Raw genomic sequence first — 18972 nt, 5'->3', positions numbered from 1 at the left:
CAACTTGGCGACCAAAAGATGAAATCCCAGAGGTGACACCATGAAGTTATGTAGGTGGAGAGACAGCCAAAAAATAATGCAAACACCTGCACGTGTCCTCTAGCACACTCCGAGTGCAAGCCAGGGAGAATGTTCCTTCTTGTTCATGTGGCCGCTGCTGACGAGTGACAGTATCTCCAGCGTCCACATTCGCCCCTCCCCAAGTAAAAGCAAGCCTCTACTAAGAAATGAACCCCTCGGGGCGCCTGGGTGGCTCAGTCGGGTTAAGTGTCTGACTTCGGCTCAGGTCATGATCTCACGGTTCGTGGGTTTGATCCCTGTGCCAGCCTCTGTACTGACAGCTCAGAGCTTAGAGCCTGCTTTGGATTCTGTGTCTCCCTCTCTCTCTGCCCCTTCCCCACTTTCACTCTCTCTCCCTGTCTCTCAAAGGTAAGTAAATGTAAAAAAAATTTTTTAAGTGTACCCCTCAAAAATTAGTGACTAGTTGATACCATTCTATAATTCAGATGCCAAAGCCTTCTCTGAAGTTTTCTCTTAAATCTTTGTCTTAGGTCTGATGGAAATTATAAACAGCTGTGTAGATAGGGTCTCAAAGTTTCAAGGGGAAGAAAAAGAAATGATGGGGTTGCAGGTCAAATAACCTTTGTGGTGAAAAATAAACCTGTGAATGTAAGCTTAAAATAAAATTATATAAGACCTTACTCATTGAGGCTAAAAGCACAATGTTGCAGTAAATATGTCTCCTAGCAGCCAAAAATAACTGCTAATTGCTGTGTGGATAAGTAGTGATGGAGAATTTGGAAAGAATCCATTTTGACATAGAAATTGTTTCTAGAACACTCCATGGGAAGTACTTGGATGGATACATAAGGAATGCCATGAAGAATGGCAGAGATTTTAGGGATTTAGAACCTACTCTGCTGACAGAGCATAAGAGAAAAATTAAAAAGCTAAAACCCAAGTCCCCTTCAAAGTAGCTTGGCGACATCAAAGCAAAGTAGATGCTAAATGCTACCTCTGGCATTTAATAATATCTATATCCAGCATTTTCTTAAAATATTAGTGATCTCCAAAAGTGCAAGATGGGCACCCAATATCATACACAGAATTATTATTCTACTATTGGGTAGGAACCACTTCCCTCGCTTTAAAATTTTGGACCTTCTCCAAGGCATTTACTGCAACATCCTCTCTCTTTCCCTTTGCCACCAAATTTGTAAGCATCTATTTTCACCCTCTAAGATTGGATGCAGAGATTACACTGCTACAAGAGTCCTCCTTGTACAGCTTGAGGGTGTATATTCTAGTTAAAAATACCATCAGTTAAACTACATTATGACAATAACCAGCAGCAGCTATAAACCATCACAGGAGTATCTAAAATATTGTATCTGGCAGCTTGGCCTATTATTTAGAAGGGAGCTGTTTAGGAAGTCAGCAGTTGGCTCTGAGGAAAACAGGAGAGGAAGCCTTTCTTCCAGAGACTTAAGAAGGAGTGCAAATATAGGAGCAGGAGTCGGGGGTGGAGGGGGGAAGGCAGATTGTGAGATAGCTCAAGGACAGTCAACTCTACCACTGGGTCATGCTTACACATGATAAGCCACGTACAACTAAAAATATTGATGACACCAGCTGGGCCATGCTCCATTTAGAGGAAGATCTGGTGTGTTCATCGCCCCTGCGTCTGGCCTCCACTGCCACCCACAGAGCGGTGACTCCCAATTCCAAATCCCTACTGGACATCTCCTCCTGGATGTGCTGATACTTCACGCTTCACATGCCCAAAACCAACTCTGAACTTCCTGTCAAAACCTGTTCCTACTCCTTTTCCCAGTCTTCGTGGATGTCACCCCATGGTCCCAGTTACAAAACTGGGAGTCATCCCAGATTCATCCTCCCGGAGTGAGTGCATCACCAAGGCACATCAATTCGGCCTGATTCTCAAATGAAGCCCTTTGCTTCCATGCCCCTTCTCACTGCCCTAGACTGGACTGGACACCCATCATCGATCATTTGGTGCAGATGAAAGAATCCATGGGAACAGCTGAGCAAAGTACTTAGCCAAAGAGAACATTCAAACGTCAGCCATCTTTATGAAAAATATTTTTGAAGGCATTATGGCATGATAATTAAAACTATTATTCACAATCAATCAGCCTTTGTTAAAATCTTGGTTCCAACACATGTGCTCTGTGTGATCTCAGGCAAATTACCTAACCATCCTAGACCTCAGTTTTCCAAAGTGTACGTTATTTTTAAATACATGCCATAAGCCACAGTAAAAATTCTATGAAATGAGGCTTAGTAAAAACTTACCTCAGTGCCTAGCACAGAAATGCTCAATAAATGTTAGCTATCATCATCACCATTATTAAATATCGGACTAGACTTCTAAGAAGTCTCCTTGCAGCTTTATCCCCTCGAGATTGAATCCCACAAAACCACAATAACTATTTTTCTAAAATGCTATTCTGATCACATGATTCATTCCCTTGTCTACAATAATGTAATGACTCTCTTCCCTGCGGAGAGAATAAAACCCCAATATGATATGATGCATAATCACTTGTCTCTACGAACAACTGCCTACCTTTCCACGTCTCATCCCTCTCAGATTCTTGCTTATCCCTCAATGATCCATTTGTTCCCTAAAGAGCCCATGCTTCTTTCTGCCTCCCTGGCCTCTGTACATGTTTCTTCTACCTGGAAGTCCTTCCAACATCAACCTTAGTCTCCAGTATATCTTATCACTGGATGACTACTTATACTCCCTTCCTGGGTCCATTTACGTCTAGGTTCTTGACCTGGTCTCCTGTCCCTCAGGTAGGAGTCTGTCCTGTTGTGATGCATGCGCTTCTGTTAAAGTATGTATTACTATGCACATTTGGCCCTTTTGTTTATTTAACTTTCTTCCCGTCTCTGCTGCCAGCTCCATGAAAATAGGTACTGTGTCTTGTCATCTCTGCATCTCCACTCCTAGAACAGCATTGAGTCCATAAACAGGGCTCAATGTGATGTGCGCTGCTAAAATGAACAAGAACACCAGATTTACTTTGCAAACCCAAACATCAGCAAAAATAGTACCAACCTACAGAGAAGAATGGCACCCAAAGATCAGTGATAAAATGAAGAGTAACCCAATTTCCCAGAGTCCTCGTGGGAGAGATGTGGAGGGTTTCTGAGAGAAACTGGAGCACCTTATGGACAAGGAACCCAAGGCAGCTGAGAACCTGGTGATGTTCCCACCAATGTCCCTGAGACCAGACGCAGGGGCCGTCACTCCCCAGGGCCAGATCTCCCTTCTCGGTAATGCTGCTTGCATTACAGTACAATTAGTTAGCCAGTGTTCTTTTTTGTGGAAGCCAGGAGTACTGGCCATGAAAGCCCTTTGAAAACCCAAATTATGACCCATTTGATGCCTACCCCTTGTCTTTCTGTGTGTTCCCAAACCCCAAAATGTGCTCCAAGGAACATTAATTCTAAGACTTTGAGAAAAACATTCCACAGCTGAATACCTGGTAAAATGCTGCTCACCCCACAGACCTTCTGGAGATAATATGAACATATTAAGGGCCCTGTGGTAATACACTCTGTAATAGCCTGTTTGAAAATTCATTCCAACCAGCCTTGACCAAAGTAATGTAAACACAGGTCTCTTTTACGGAGTATCATTTGTTAACAAAATGTGCTGGGGAAAAGCTGCTGTAAGGTCTTCTCTCCTCCATATGGGGATGCAACCATCAGAAGTGGAAGCAGGACACAGTCTGCAACACTGAAAGGGTGCTTTGATGCTGCACCAAGGTCTCTCTGGAGCTGACTCTTCACTCAGTGGAGTCTCCTAGATCACGTTAAGGAAAAGAATTCTTCGCGTCTTAAATGCTGAAAGCAGTCATCTTCCTATTCGGGAAGCAAAACTGACCAAAATATATAGACTTTGGGAAGGAGACTGAATTCACCCATTCATTTAACACATTTATCCACATGAAAAAAAAAAATCATCCAACATAAAGAAAATCCTGGGCTTGAAATAATCCATGACAGCTTGTGTCCAACAGTAAAAGAAATACCTAGAGTGCCTTCTAGTTTCTGATCGAATTGTTATAAATACCTAGGGTTAATTTTTTTTGAACAGTTAACTATGAGCTCTATGGATCTGTGAAAGTTCTCGGAGCCTTACTTTAAAAATGTGAGCCAAGGCTATCATTTATCATATAGCTGTGTCGGCTGGTTACAAAGAGGTAATATGCCCATGCTTAGCACACAGCCTGGCATGTGGAAGTGCTCATTCCATAGTAACAGTATAGTAAGTTACCATTATCCCACTGGAAAGATGAACTCTAACTTGTGAAACCAATGCCCTACTAACAGTCATATAGCCCAGAGCCTGGATAAGACAGTGGGTAAAAAAAAGCAAGGCTACAACATGGATGTACCTAGAGGGTATTAAGTGAAATAAGACAGTGAGAGAAAGCCAAATACCATATGATTTCACTTATATGTGGAACTGAAGAAACCAAATGAACAAACAAAAGAAAAAAAAGAGACCAAAAAACAGACTCTTAACTATAGAGAACAAACTGGTGGTTGCCAGAGGGGAGGTGGATGGGAGGATGGGGGAAATAGGTGAAGGGGATTGAGAGCACACTTATCGTGGGGCACCTGGGTGGCTCAGTCATTAGGCGTTCGAATTCGGCTCAGGTCATGACCTTGCGGTCCATGAGTTCGAGCCCCGCGTCGGGCTCTGAGCTGTCAGCACAGAGCCCAGAGCCTGTTCAGATTCTGTCTCTCCTCTTTCTGCCTCTCCCTTACACTCTCTCTCTCTCTCTCTCTCTCAAAAATAAACATTAATAGAGTACATTTATCATGACGAAAATTGAGAAATATACAGAATTGTTGAATCACTATATTGTACACCTGGAACTAATATAACACTGTATGTTAATTATACTTCAATTAAAAAAAAAAAAAAAGCAATGCTTTAGGAGACATGTGGACCAGAGAATGTATCTTGGCCCTGGTGGTTACTAGTTCATGACCTTGGACAAGCTATTTAACCTCTCTGTTCCTCCCTTTTCTTACCTGTAACCCAAAGGCAATACAAGTACCTGCCTCAGAGCTATCATGAGAATTAAAATTATATGCCCACCCTATAAAAGCTTAAATACATTTTAGTTTTAAAAATCAATTTCATGGGGTGCCTGGGTGGCTCAGCCGGTTAAGTGTCCCACTCTTGATCTGTTTGGCTCAGGTTGTGAGACAGCAAGTACCCATCTTGCTTCGCTAACAGCACAGAGCCTGCTTGGGATTCTCTCTTTCCGTCTCTCTCTGTCCCTCCCCCATTCTCTCTCTCCAAATAAGTACATAAACTTTACAAAAAAATCAATTTCACTAATTTATTATTATGACTAATTTTTAATTAAGATTGTTAATATTATCATTACTTACCGCTATCTTTATAATCAATTTCACACATCCACAATCAAACTGTTAGAATAAATCCTGGCAACTGGAACCAGTATGTCAAAAGGTACACACACCCCCTTCCCCAAAAGACACACGTAGAGGCTTTTGCCAAACTGCCCTCCCAGGAAAGCTGTCCTATCAGCAGCGTACAAGAGGGGTCTGCTCCCCACAGCTTTTCCGATGCTACGTATCATGGTCTCTTTTTTTATTTCAATGTCTTTGAACATGTGGAGGGAAAATGGCCACATCTTCCTTCTGATATCATTTAAATATTTTTTGATTATCCATCTATGAGGATAAGCATTTTTCACACTTACTACCCACCGACCAGTTCTTCTCTGGCTAATTTTCTCTTCATATGTTCTACCTATTTTTTTTTCTTTTAATCAACTGATATTCATTTAGTTTACCTCCTGAGCTCTTAATATCTTGGTTCACTTTCACTAAATATGTTGTCGAAATAATTATTTAAGTATGTATGGAAGTCTGACATATTCTTGAGGTCAAATCTCTCAATCTTATGGTTACCTCTTTTGGGTTACCCTTTGTAAAGACCTTGTCACCCAAGACTAGGGGCTATTAAGTCCATGGTATTTTGTTCCAGTCCTTTAGAACATCTCCTTGCATACATATTTAACTCTTTACTAGATCTGTAAATGAGGACAGACTAGAGTGCGAGGCTGAGAATCTTACTTTCTTCTGAGAGTTTGGCAAGTTTATCCAAGACCCCTGGCAGAGATCCATTCTCCCCTACTACTCTCGAAGTCTGCCCTGTGAGCCATCACATCCACAGGTACACCTGACCCGACTCAGTGCAGGCAGCTGGGCAACGAAGAGCAGGCAGGGACAGAGCATACCTCCCTGCCGCCCTCTTCTCGCCCCACCCACCTCATTCTTTTGCCTTGCGTGGCTGAGGCCAGAAACCAACGTCACGGCCTCTCTGTCTCCACACAGTGACAGGGCTGCAAGTGCAGAAGGTCCCCACAAGTCACAGGTGGTCCAGGGCCTTGATTTCTGATAACCCTCCATCTGCCTCTGCCACGACTCCTTGCCCCTTCCAGCTGGAGGCCTTGGGTGTGAGTCTGTGAGTGTGCTCCTCTTGGGACATGGTCTCCCTTGGATTGTAAACCAGCTGCAGCTTTTCTTAAACAAGGTCTCAAGCTCACTCGATCTCTCGACGCTTCCTAGAAATCTCTGGTGTGGGAAGCACTTTTTCCTCCTTTCCAGCATCACAGTAGACATCTTTTTTTCTTGTATATTCTGATTATCATTTCAATGGGATTTGGGGAGTGGGTGGAATGAACACCTGTGCTCAAGTACCCATCTTGCCAGAAAGCCAACTGGCTTTGTAATTAACGCTGAATCCTGCCATTCGTGATGAACAATCTGGGCTTGGGGACATGCAGTAAACAACCCACACACATTTACCTTTGATAGCTGCTAAATATCCTCGGAGTTCTCGCTGAAGCCTGGTACCCTCTGCCTGAAAAACACACAAACACAGAGATGCTAAGCATCTTGTCTATATTTTGCATGGAAACATGCGAGAGGCAGTAAGTCCCAAGAGTTTATTATTACCAGAGGCTCATTCTTGAAAGAGCATAAATATGTACACACACAGACTAAAGAAGGTGCCTGTCAGTGTTGGTATTTATAGAGATTTTATTCAGCTTAAAAGTAAAGGAAAAGGCAAGTGACATTTTGCTGAGAATGGAAACTATACCCACCAGACGGCCTCCCATATACTCAAGAACTAGCAAGTCCATAAATTTTGACGCATGGAATACGACAGTAGGAGACCGATCACCACTGTTCAATATGGTAGCTATTAGCCACATGAGGCTGACCACTTGCAACGTGGCTGGTCCAAAGAGAAATGTACCGTAAAGTGTAAAATACCAGATTTCAGAGACTTCTTTCAAAAAAATCAAATTGATATGTTTTATGTCAATTACATGTTAAACTCGTAATATTTTGGATATACTGAGTTAAATAAACTGCATTATTGTTTTTGTTTTGAGAGAGAGAGCATGAACAGGGAAGAAGGGCAGGGGAGAGAGAGAGAGAATCATAAGCGACACAGGGCTCGATTCTACTTCTCCAGGATCATGTCCTGAGCTGAAACCAAGAGTTGGATGTTCAAACGATGGAGCCAACCAGGTGCCCCGATAAACTGTATTATTAAAATTAATTTCATGATTTCTTTTCACTTTTAAGATGTGGCCACTAGAAAATTTTAAATTACGTACGTGGATTGCATTATATTATTATTGGACATCACCAAAATAGAGAACCTCTGAAATAATAAATTTTGACATAGAAATCTTTGTTTTGGTTTGGATAAGGCTTAGCAACTCTGAGACTAAGATTATGCTGCAAGGACTGGAGAAATGAGGCAAGGAAGGAGGAGAGCCTTGCATGCATGATCAAGCAGTTGCCACAGTGGGCAGCCCAGCCTCAGTGCCACCGGGAGCTCTGGGAGAAAGTATCAAACACCCTTTAGATATTCTAACTGGGGAGCAAGGGAAATGGGACATTCAGCCATCAACTCCTGTCAGTCATTGGTTGAGGCCTGTTCCTTGGGGGGGGATACAGGAGAAAGTCCTCAGACAAACAGCTGCTCTCGCGGGCAGTAGCAACTAAATCCAGTGGGTTCAGAAAGGGTAGCTACTAGGTCCCTGCAACTGAAAATATTTTTAAAATGTGCATTTTAGCCGCACAACCACTTAACAAACTTGCGGAGAGCTAGCACACAGAATGACTCCACCTTGATAATTAATAAAACAGCAACTATAGTTTAAGTCTAACTTGATAGTTAGAAATACAGCAACTATCATAACCACATTCAATTCAGCAAGCATGTGTTGGTTAGCCTATAGCAAAAAAAAAAAAAAATGCGGGGAGGGGAGGAAGTAAAAAGGGGAAAAAAACCCTACTTCCTTCAATGATTGCAGTCTAGTGGAGGAACCAAAGTATTGAAATAGAAATTGCATTCCAAAGCAGGTTACATTTAGCTCTGCAATAACCATTTAAAATATTTGGGAGTACAAAGTAAAGACAAAATGCCCATCACGTGTAAAGATAGATAGTAATTAATACAAAGCAACCGTGGAAAGGAATGTTTAAGACTATGGCTATCTGAAAAGGGCTTCTGGATGAGAACATTCTCCTATATGGTATAGTATGCATGGTGTCTCAATATGGTTTAAAATGAAAACTCTTAAGTTTCCCTTCTCCTGTTGAACCATTCAGAAACATCCTATGAAGGCAAACTGCCATAAGCTAGATCAAAACGAAACAAAACACCTTTCTGGATTTCCAAAACATCAAAGATTAGAGTGGAAAACTATGGGGAATGGGTGAGGAGAATGAATAGAAAATATTGATGGTCTTGATTTGTATTTCCCTGATGAGGAGCGACGTTGAGCATCTTTTCATGTGCCTGTTGGCCATCCGGATGTCTTCTTTAGAGAAGTGTCTATTCATGTTTTCTGCCCATTTCTTCACTGGGTTATTTGTTTTTCGGGTGTGGAGTTTGGTGAGCTCTTTATAGATTTTGGATACTAGCCCTTTGTCCAATATGTCATTTGCAAATATCTTTTCCCATTCCGTTGGCTGCCTTTTAGTTTTGTTGGTTGTTTCCTTTGCTGTGCAGAAGCTTTTTATCTTCATAAGGTCCCAGTAATTCATTTTTGCTTTTAATTCCCTTGCCTTTGGGGATGTGTCGAGTAAGAAATTGCTACGGCTGAGGTCAGAGAGGTCTTTTCCTGCTTTCTCCTCTAGGGTTTTGATCGTTTCCTGTCTCACATTCAGGTCCTTTATCCATTTTGAGTTTATTTTTGTGAATGGTGTGAGAAAGTGGTCTAGTTTCAACCTTCTGCATGTTGCCGTCCAGTTCTCCCAGCACCATTTGTTAAAGAGACTGTCTGTTTTCCATTGGATGTTCTTTCCTGCTTTGTCAAAGATGAGTTGACCATACGTTTGTGGGTCTAGTTCTGGGGTTTCTATTCTATTCCATTGGTCTATGTGTCTGTTTTTGTGCCAATACCATGCTGTCCTGATGATGACAGCTTTGTAGTAGAGGCTAAAGTCTGGGATTGTGATGCCTCCTGCTTTGGTCTTCTTCTTCAAAATTATTTTGGCTATTCGGGGCCTTTTGTGGTTCCATATGAATTTTAGAATTGCTTGTTCTAGTTTCGAGAAGAATGCTGGTGCAATTTTGATTGGGATTGCATTGAATGTGTAGATAGCTTTGGGTAGTATTGACATTTTGACAATATTTATTCTTCCAATCCATGAGCAGGGAATGTCTTTCCATTTCTTTATATCTTCTTCAATTACCTTCATAAGCTTTCTATAGTTTTCAGCATACAGACCTTTTACATCACACTCAGATATCACCTCACGCCAGTCAGAGTGGCCAAAATGAACAAATCAGGAGACTACAGATGCTGGAGAGGATGTGGAGAAACGGGAACCCTCTTGCACTGTGGTGGGAATGCAAATTGGTGCAGCCACTCTGGAAAGCAGTGTGGCGGTTCCTCAGAAAATTAAAAATAGACCTACCCTATGACCCAGCAATAGCACTGCTAGGAATTTACCCAAGGGATACAGGAGTACTGATGCATAGGGGCCCTTGTACCCCAATGTTTATAGCAGCACTCTCAACAATAGCCAAATTATGGAAAGAGCTGAAATGTCCATCAACTGATGAATGGATAAAGAAATTGTGGTTTATATACACAATGGAGTACTACATGACAAGGAGAAAGAACGAAATATGGCCCTTTGTAGCAGCGTGGATGGAACTGGAGAGTGTGATGCTAAGTGAAATAAGCCATACAGAGAAAGACAGATACCATATGGTTTCACTCTTATGTGGATCCTGAGAAACTTAACAGAAACCCATGGAGGAGGGGAAGGGGAAAAAAAATGAGGTTAGAGTGGGAGACAGCCAAAGCATAAGAGACTCTTAAAAACTGAGAACAAACTGAGGGTTGATGGGGGGTGGGATGGAGGGGGGGTGATGGGTATTGAGGAGGGCAACTTTTGGGATGAGCACTGGGTGTTGTATGGAAACCAATTTGACAATAAATTTCATATATTAAAAAAAAAAAGAAAAGAAAAAATTGATGGTCAACACGTTCATAAATGTAGAGGATGAAGGGGATCCAGGGAAGAAACAGGTGCAGATAGGCCAACATCTCTAACACCACCACAAAAAGAATTTGGGGAAGAAAGAAGTAGGTCTTTCCCACATTGATATCTATTATATGACAAGCACTGTGTCAGATTCTGAGTATATAAGCTGAAAAGATAAGGCTGTGGGAGACTGTATTACTGTCAAATTTACACCTCCTTACCAGACCTTATTTGGGGGAAGATTACACTTTCAGCCCATCAACACTGGCCTTGGCTGCGGGACATGGCCAATTCGATGGGAGCACAAGTGGCACGTCCTACTCCTGAGCAGGTGTCAGAGTCATCACACAGTCCTACCGTTTCTTTCCCCTCTACCCCGAGGCCTGTAACATTCCAGATAGGTGTTGCTTCTCCAGACTGGATCATAGAGGGAAGAGAACTTGAAGCACGACCGCCACTCGTATTTTCATGAGCGAGAAATAAAGCTCTGTTGCTGGAAGCCACCGAGGTAGTACGAGCACAGCATCACCTGCCCTAAATGGCCTGAGAAAAATGGTTCACCATCAATAGCGGAAATGCTGAAAGGTGGAGAAGGCTGAAATCTAACAGAAAAAGAAAAAGCCAACAGAGTTAGCAGAAAAGCACTAAAGGCATTTACACAAACATTGCCGAAAGTAAATCCAATTGGAAGGGTTAAGGACAAAGTGGATGGCTTAGCAAATGGAAGCCCAAGTGCTAGTCAAGTGATAGGTGGATATAAGAGAGCAGCGAGGCCCAGAATCATGCGTCCTAATAGAGGGCAGATAATTTAGAGAGAACACCCAAAACCATACATGTAACTTACCTGGATGGATCCAGACCCAGATCAATCTAAAGCCTACAGCCCTAAAAGGTGCAATTAGGAGGCTCTGAATCCCCTAAGGCCCCCTTTTTCAAAATGGTAAGTGTACCCCTTGGGGGTACTTAGTGGTTTGTCTAGGGCACATAGAGCCGTGAAATAAACCTAAAATGTATCTCTGGAACATCAATTTACTGAGGTTGGAGGGGAGCAAATGGAGAAGAAACCATTCTTTTGTAATCACTAAGCAACCTGTTATGATGTACGATGAAAAACTACAGAGACTAAACACAGAACTCCAAGATGCCTCCTGTTTTTAGCTGTCCACTTTAGAGCTCTGCTCAGTGGGTCCTTCCCTGCAAGCGTGCAAAGCACTGAGCTAAGGCAGGGCTCATTTCTACCCAGAAAGATGCTCTCCCCTCGGAAGGTAATACAAAGCCTGCCGCAGTAACTGCTGGTTATGAGACGATACAGCCATGCAGGGTATCTGTAAACAGCAAAAAAGTAGCAGGGAAGGGTGTTCTTTTCCCAAATATTTAAGAAACAAAGCACATAGGGTTAATCCCACAATTTCCTCTTCTTTCAGAACAAGAGAGAGAATGAAAGAATTCAGGCTTCACTCCATACACTGCATTCACCCAGCCGAAGCAATAAACATTTTTTTAAAAATGAAATAAGAGTCCCAGAAGAATTTTTTTTAGATATCTAAGAGTGGCAGAAAGTTCAAATTATACACTAATGGCTTAAACAGATGAGTTCAATTTAAGCAGATAAACTGAAAGGCTTATTTAAATAACTCTTCTTTGCCAATTATTAAAATTCTTAATTTTCCTCCATGATTATTAAGGTTCATAAATCATTTGGTAATAACCCTATCGAATTTCATCTAAAATTCTGCCTGAATCAGAAAATAAAAGGCTCTGGAGAGAAACTGTTCACCTATAATATGCCACAGAGAAGTTCTTCTGCACAAAACCTATTGCATAATAAAACTTTCTTAATGTCGTTATCCTATGTGAATCACAAAGATGTTTTAAATTAGAAATAAATTCTTACAGCTAAGCTCAGATTTCACTGCATCTGAAATTTGTTCCATATTCCTCTGAAAATTACCATTTCAGTAATTCAGCCTTGAATTATGTATTGCACAGAAAACAAATTCAAAATTCCACAACCTACAACTACATGAGTACATTTTCCCTTCTATTTCTTTATGTCGTTCCCTATAAGGTAAGCTCAAACTATTATTCTAACTTGGGGTCACATTCTCCTCAGGTCTTAAGGTAACATGAGGCCAAGTGAGTCTACTCTCTTTTTTTAATTTTTATTTTTGAGAGAGAAAGAGCGTGAGTGAGGAAGGGGCAGAGAGAGAGGGAGACACAGAATCTGAAGCAGGCTCCAGGCTCTGAGCTGTCAACACAGAGCCAGAGGCAGGGCTCAAACGCACAAACCAAGAGATCATGACCTGAGCTGAAGTTGGACGTTTAACCGACTGAGCCACACAGGTGCCCCTAAGTGAGTCTATTCTAATTAAGTTGTCTGATTGCCAACTAATACTCTTCTTTAGACAAGATCTAAGAAGGACTCATACCTACCGAAGGACCCCGTAGGAATATGGTATAATAACAAAGCTCTGGTGTTAGAGGTTCTTCATTTATTTTTTCAATTGGATCATTTATCAGTGTCAGCAGCTGCTGTTTCTCCAGCCCAGACAATGCCCAGGCCTCACTTTCTTCCCACACAGCCAAGGGAATTGGCTTGCTTTTCCTTCCTCATTAAAGCTACTCCTACCCACGCTCTCCCTTGGGTGTCACACTCTTGCAAAGCTAGGGAGAAGGAAGCAGTCTCCATAGTTCCCTTCTGCCAAGCTGTCCTGGAAAACAAGACCGGGTCATTTTGGGTTTCATCATAGGCATGCAAAAAGTGTACCAGGTTTTAAAACCTTACAAAGGTCTGAGAATTACTGCCTCCAGTCAAAAAATCTCTTTATTCCCTTGCTGAGTAGTATCTTGAGGCTGTTGCTTTCTTCCCTTACTCCTGTAAGCACTACTCATGATAGCCACCTCCCCACCAAGAATGAAGTTTAATGATTTAATGAATTATTTAATAAAATCTAATTAAATAGGTAGAGAAAGAACACTGCAGGTACACCATCATGGAAGGTTTCAGACATCCATGTTATTCAATAAAAAGAAATCACAGTCCATACCTAATTAAATGTGTTTCCAAATTGTTTGACATCAGATTGGTCCTTAGTAGCACCAATTCCTTAATTATCTGTATATATGTCTTGGGGTAGTTGGGGTAGGCAAGGAGAGAGAGGAAGGTTCCCAGACATACTGGGCTCCTGGATAGATCTCATTCGTGTCTCCCTTCAGCACCTTGGACAGCCCTTCAAACTCTTCAAAGAAACTTCTGTAGAATCAAAGGACCATTACCGCATCAATGTTTCCTATGGCACTCTGGTAAGTGAACAGAGGAATTACAGACAGGTTTTCTTCAAGGTGAGCCAAGCTCCTGGTAAGAAGAGCCACCACAGACTCTGAATCACGGAAGTGTCTCAAAGTCCTGTCATAGGCACTGGGTTTAAAAGCAGGGCTGCATTTAGCTATTTGATGATTAATGAGTTAGGCTGTTTATTGTTAGATGCACTAAATTCTGAAGCATTAAAAATATATTAATATTTGTTAATACTTATGCCTAGAACTTCAGGATCCATAAAGAGGTACCATTTTGTTAGCTCACCTTTATCCCAGTTACTTCAGACATCCATGTTATTCAACCAGAGTTGAGGCATTAATTTGATTAAATTGTAGGCACAATGCATAGAATGAATTAATAATTTCTAAGGAACTAAACTCAGGAGAGCAATCACTGAAAATTCAGGGGCAAGCCCACATTCTGCCATGTACATGACACTTCTGTGCAATGGTGTGTACCATACAGCCCTGGCTGTACTTGCAAAATCAAACCCAGTGAGCTTTATTTGCAAGGTTATGCATATCTAGCCAACCACCTTAATCAATAGGTATTTAATACCTATTAAACAAGCAAGGACTTTTTGAACTGACTTTTTAAAATATGGTAAATGTAGAGGTGCCTGAGTGGCTCAGTCAGTTAAGCATCTGACTCTTGGTTTCAGCTCAGGTCACGATCTCACAGTTTGTGAATTTGAGCCCCACATAGAGCTCTGTGTTGACAGTGTAGAGCCTGCTTGGGATTCTCTGTCTTCCTCTCTCTCTCTCTCTCTCTCTCTCTCTCTCTGCCCCTCCCCTGCTCACTCTCTATCCCTCTCAAAAAAATGAATAACCAACTTTAAATATGGTAAATGTAGTACTTATTTACATTTATAGGTAACTTTTGTTATAAAAAGAAAAAGATGGACTGGAAAAAAGAAAACACCACACACATTACAGGAATATTTTCATTAACTTGCCTCTCAGAAACTGTGAGTTGATAGCCAACAGTATTGGCATATAAAAGTTGGATCTGAAGAGATATAATGTCACAAAGTTGTGATTTCACAAAGGTAAGTCCTATCATCTCATCTGTGATCATGAGTATATAGAAGTTCCCATAGTTACATTATGATTTTTGGCCTTTCCTGACATTTTTCTCTTGAAAAGGCTAAGTAACATGACAAAGTTAAAACTGGTCCAATTTCTCAAAATTCAGACAGGTTAACTCAATCTTGAAAGCCATGTTAGTAAGATTTCTTACCATTTTTGAAGCTTAGAAGAAAATTAGGTTATCAAAGAGACAAGGTTTAATAGAGCCATAATCAGCACCTTGATTAACAGATGACTAATCTGAATCTACTTATGATAAAAGATAACATTAGCCTATTGAACAGTACAGGTACTATTAGTCTGTGAAGAAACAGAGCTCTCTCTCTGTTACAAGTTCAGATGCACTTAAATTGGAAGATGATAGTTTTTCAAAGGTAAAAGCAGCAGGGTCTCTAATATTAACATTTTTATTTCCACGCTTTGAACTCTTTGTAGTTAACAGGAGCCATCATTAAAAACCTAGCACTGATCTCAAAGAAAAATTTCTCCATTAAAAAATTTTCTTGGGGCACCTGGGTGGCTCAGTCAGTTGAGCATCCGACTTCAGCTCAGGTCATGATCTCTTGGTTTGTGGGTTTGATCCCTGCTTTTGGCTTTGTGCTGACAGCTCAGAGCCTGGAGCCTGCTTCGGATTCTGTGTCTCCCTCTCTCTCTGCCCCTCCCCTGCTCATGCTCTGTCTCTTTCTGTCAAAAATAAACATTAAAAAACATTTTTTTAATTTCTTTTGGCATATATTAATGCAACAGATATGAGAGAGAGGAAATCTAAGTGGGTTTTGAAATCACATTCATGGGCTGATCATGGTTGGGGGTGGTGCATGGACAGGTGATAGACATCAGAGAACATCTCAGTTTCCACAATTTTATCCCAGATTCCTAGCCCAATTTCCAACTATCCTTGTCAGCAACTCCAAGTAATTATGATCGGAAAACCAAATCTAATATACTATTTACCTTTTAACGAAACAAAACTAGAAAGCTAGCTACTAGTAATTCCATATACATTTTTTCCACATAGCTTCCTTAAGCCAACTAACTTGAGTTCATACAGATCTCTATTCTGGTCTTCTGGAAAGCTGGCCCGCTTGTGTGTGTAAGGGGATAGAATTGCCTAGTTAGAACTATTAAAGTCACCACATGGACGCTGGATACAACTTGACAGTATACTTTATTGCCTTTAGGCAATTGAGTTTGTGATCCCTGAAAAGTCATTCCAATTTCTTCTGTGTGTTTGTGTGTGTGTGTGTGTGTGTGTGTGTGTGTGTGTATTTGATGCATAAGGAGCTTCATAGGTATTATATAAACCCCTTTTCAACCTTTACCTTAATACCGAGGGCATAGTGTTTAATATAGTAGGGAGGAAACCAACCCAGAAATTAAGGGAAACTCCATGGGACTCCCACCCCAACCATGGCTTCTTGTCCTGTGGCTTATTGTTCAGCGTCCCCTTCTGTGGGACCATGAACATGTCCACAGTAGAAAGGATGTAAAAGTTTTAGAAAAACAACTGCTATGTAAAGTTATTAATGAGATGTATTGATGAGAAGGAAGGAGGTATCTTGGAATTCATCACTCCAGTCATAATATAACATCCAGAACATTCCTGAGACTGCCATTTATGATACAGTAGTTTGTTAGAGCTGCCGTAACAAAATACCACAAACAACAGGAATTTATTTCTTCACAGCTCTGGTGGCTAAAAGTCCAAGACCAAGGTGTTGGCAGGTTTGGTTCCTCCTGAGGACTCACTCCTTGGCTTGCAGACAGCTACCTTCTTGCTGTGTCCTCACGTGGCTTTTGTATGCATGTATCCTTGGTGTCTCTCCTGCTCCTTATAAAGACATCAATCCTAGTGGAGTGGGACCCACTCCATATGACTTCACTTAATCCTAGTAATGACCTCTCAAATGTCCTAATCTATAAATACAGCCACAACTCTGAAGTGTGCTGGCGGTTAGGACTTCAGTATATAAATTTAGACATACACAATTAAGCCCATAATAATATTCTCAAAGCCAGCCTTTAGTAGAACAATATGATCACAAGGTCTAACACTTACTGACCAGTCCCTTTGTTCCAGATACTGTCCTAAGTGCCACAGCTCTATCACCTCATAATCCTCAAATTAATTCCATGAAGTCAGCACATTTTTACCACTGAGAAAACTGAGGCATAGAGTCTGAGAAACCTGCCCAAAGGTCATACATCTGGTAGACAGCAAGCCAGTATTGGAGCCTGGGTAGTTTAAACAGCCTGTGGGTTGTTTAAACTCCACAATACGCCTCCAGAGCCCACATGCCTCCTGCCCTCTACCACCCTTTGTCTCCAGGCTACAAAGACACAAATGACAGCTGAGGATAAATGAGGCTGTCCCAAGAAGAATCAACTGTTGATCAATGAGAATAATTTAACTAAAGACACCATTTTCTGCGCTCCCATGGTACTGTTCTAATCTTTAAATTAAAATACTGACTGTTCATGTGTTTCTCTACAAAGCTCATGGTTCCACAGAGTACATTCCATGAGATTCATATAGCACAGATGGGTTAAATGGATGGGTTCTGGCACCACAATGCCTGGCTTTAAAACCTGAGCTCTGTAACTTCTAACTGTGCAACCTTGGGCCATCCACTGAACCTCTCCAACCCTGTGATTCCTCATCAGTAAAATGAAGATGGTAATAGTACTCACTTCCTAGAGCTATCACAAAGGCCGAGGGAGACAGCCCATGGAAAGTATCAGCAGAGGGCCAGGCACACACGATGCATTCAGTAAATGTGGGATACCACGATTTATTATTCTACATAATATTTTCCAAATGAGAAAATATGCAAAGAATAGGTGTTTCATAAGTGCTTGACTGAACTAAGTTTGCTACATGTTATATTATAAAGAAATATCTTCATGAGGAATACACAAAACCTCCCCAAAACAAGCTACTTGGGATTTTAGAATGCTTCCTTTATTTTTATGTCTAAGTCTAAAATACACAGTTTTGCTTTCCAGGAAGATTATTTTTTTTAATAGCTTTAAATGTTGCAGCAATAGGGGGCGATGGGTGACTCAGTCGATTAAGTGTCTAACTCTTGATTTTGGCTCAGGTCATGATCTCTCGGGTCATAGGATTGAGCACTGGATCAGGCTCTGCACTGTTAGTGTGGAGCCTGCTTGGGATTCTCTCTCTATCCCCCTCCCCCACTCACTCGCTCTCTCTCAAAATAAATTTAAAAAATGTTGCAGTCAGTAATAGAGGATCCTAAAGTCCATGGGAATAATTTCTGCAGATATATAAGAGCCACTGAACAATGGATCTAAGAAATACCAAGCCAATATGATAAACTGCTGTAAGGAAACAAGATAGCATGAATACCAGTGGCCAAACAAATGATCAAGTTCATGCCCATAATGAAAGCTTTTGTGACATATACTCAGTTTTTTCATACGCAAAGCAGAATTGTAATTGTGGAAGGCTATGAGAATCAAGTGAGACAGGGTTTGTACAAAATGCTTTATAAATGGCTAGGCCTATTTGTGGAAAGTCTTAGTAAGAAATACCTCATCACTGCTTTTCCCTAAGCCAGTCAGACAGGGCTTGGAAATTTGTCAATTCTTAAAGCTCCTTAGGAAATTCTTATAATGATCCAGGTTAAGAACATATTCAAATAGATGTGTAATTAAGGAAACCATTATCTTTACTATATTGATATCATCTCAGGCTTGCATCCAACTTGTTACTACCATATGATGGCTCTTTAGAGACACAAGTCAACTGTGCGAGCTGGTTCAGAAGTCTGGAGCAGGGCCCGGGAATCAGTATTTTGACAAGGACTCCAGGTGATTTTGATGGTTATTTGGGAACCTCTACGGCAGTTCGTCGCTGTGTCTACAATGTAATTGACAGTTAGTGTGTTGATGCAGCTGTCATATGAGATGGCCAAAAAGACACTTAAAAATATGTCT

General features: G+C 41.2%; 1 protein-coding gene across 7 annotated transcripts in view; it reads right to left on the bottom strand.

Annotated features, from left to right (window-relative positions):
* Window positions 1–18972, bottom strand: part of AMPH (amphiphysin) — a 252392-nt gene that overhangs the window by 105684 nt on the left and 127736 nt on the right. For all 7 annotated transcript variants that reach the window (XM_045494374.1, XM_045494372.1, XM_045494373.1 and 4 more), the window contains exon 3: window positions 6892–6946. In XM_045494374.1, coding sequence (XP_045350330.1) covers window positions 6892–6946 — 55 coding nt within the window. The remainder of the gene's footprint in view (window positions 1–6891; window positions 6947–18972) is intronic.

This window comes from Leopardus geoffroyi, chromosome A2 (genome assembly GCF_018350155.1).
Source record: "Leopardus geoffroyi isolate Oge1 chromosome A2, O.geoffroyi_Oge1_pat1.0, whole genome shotgun sequence".
In the NCBI taxonomy this organism is placed as follows: Eukaryota; Metazoa; Chordata; class Mammalia; order Carnivora; family Felidae; genus Leopardus; species Leopardus geoffroyi.
Note: the sequence above shows the minus strand (reverse complement) of the source record. Positions and strands in the feature narration are given on the sequence as shown.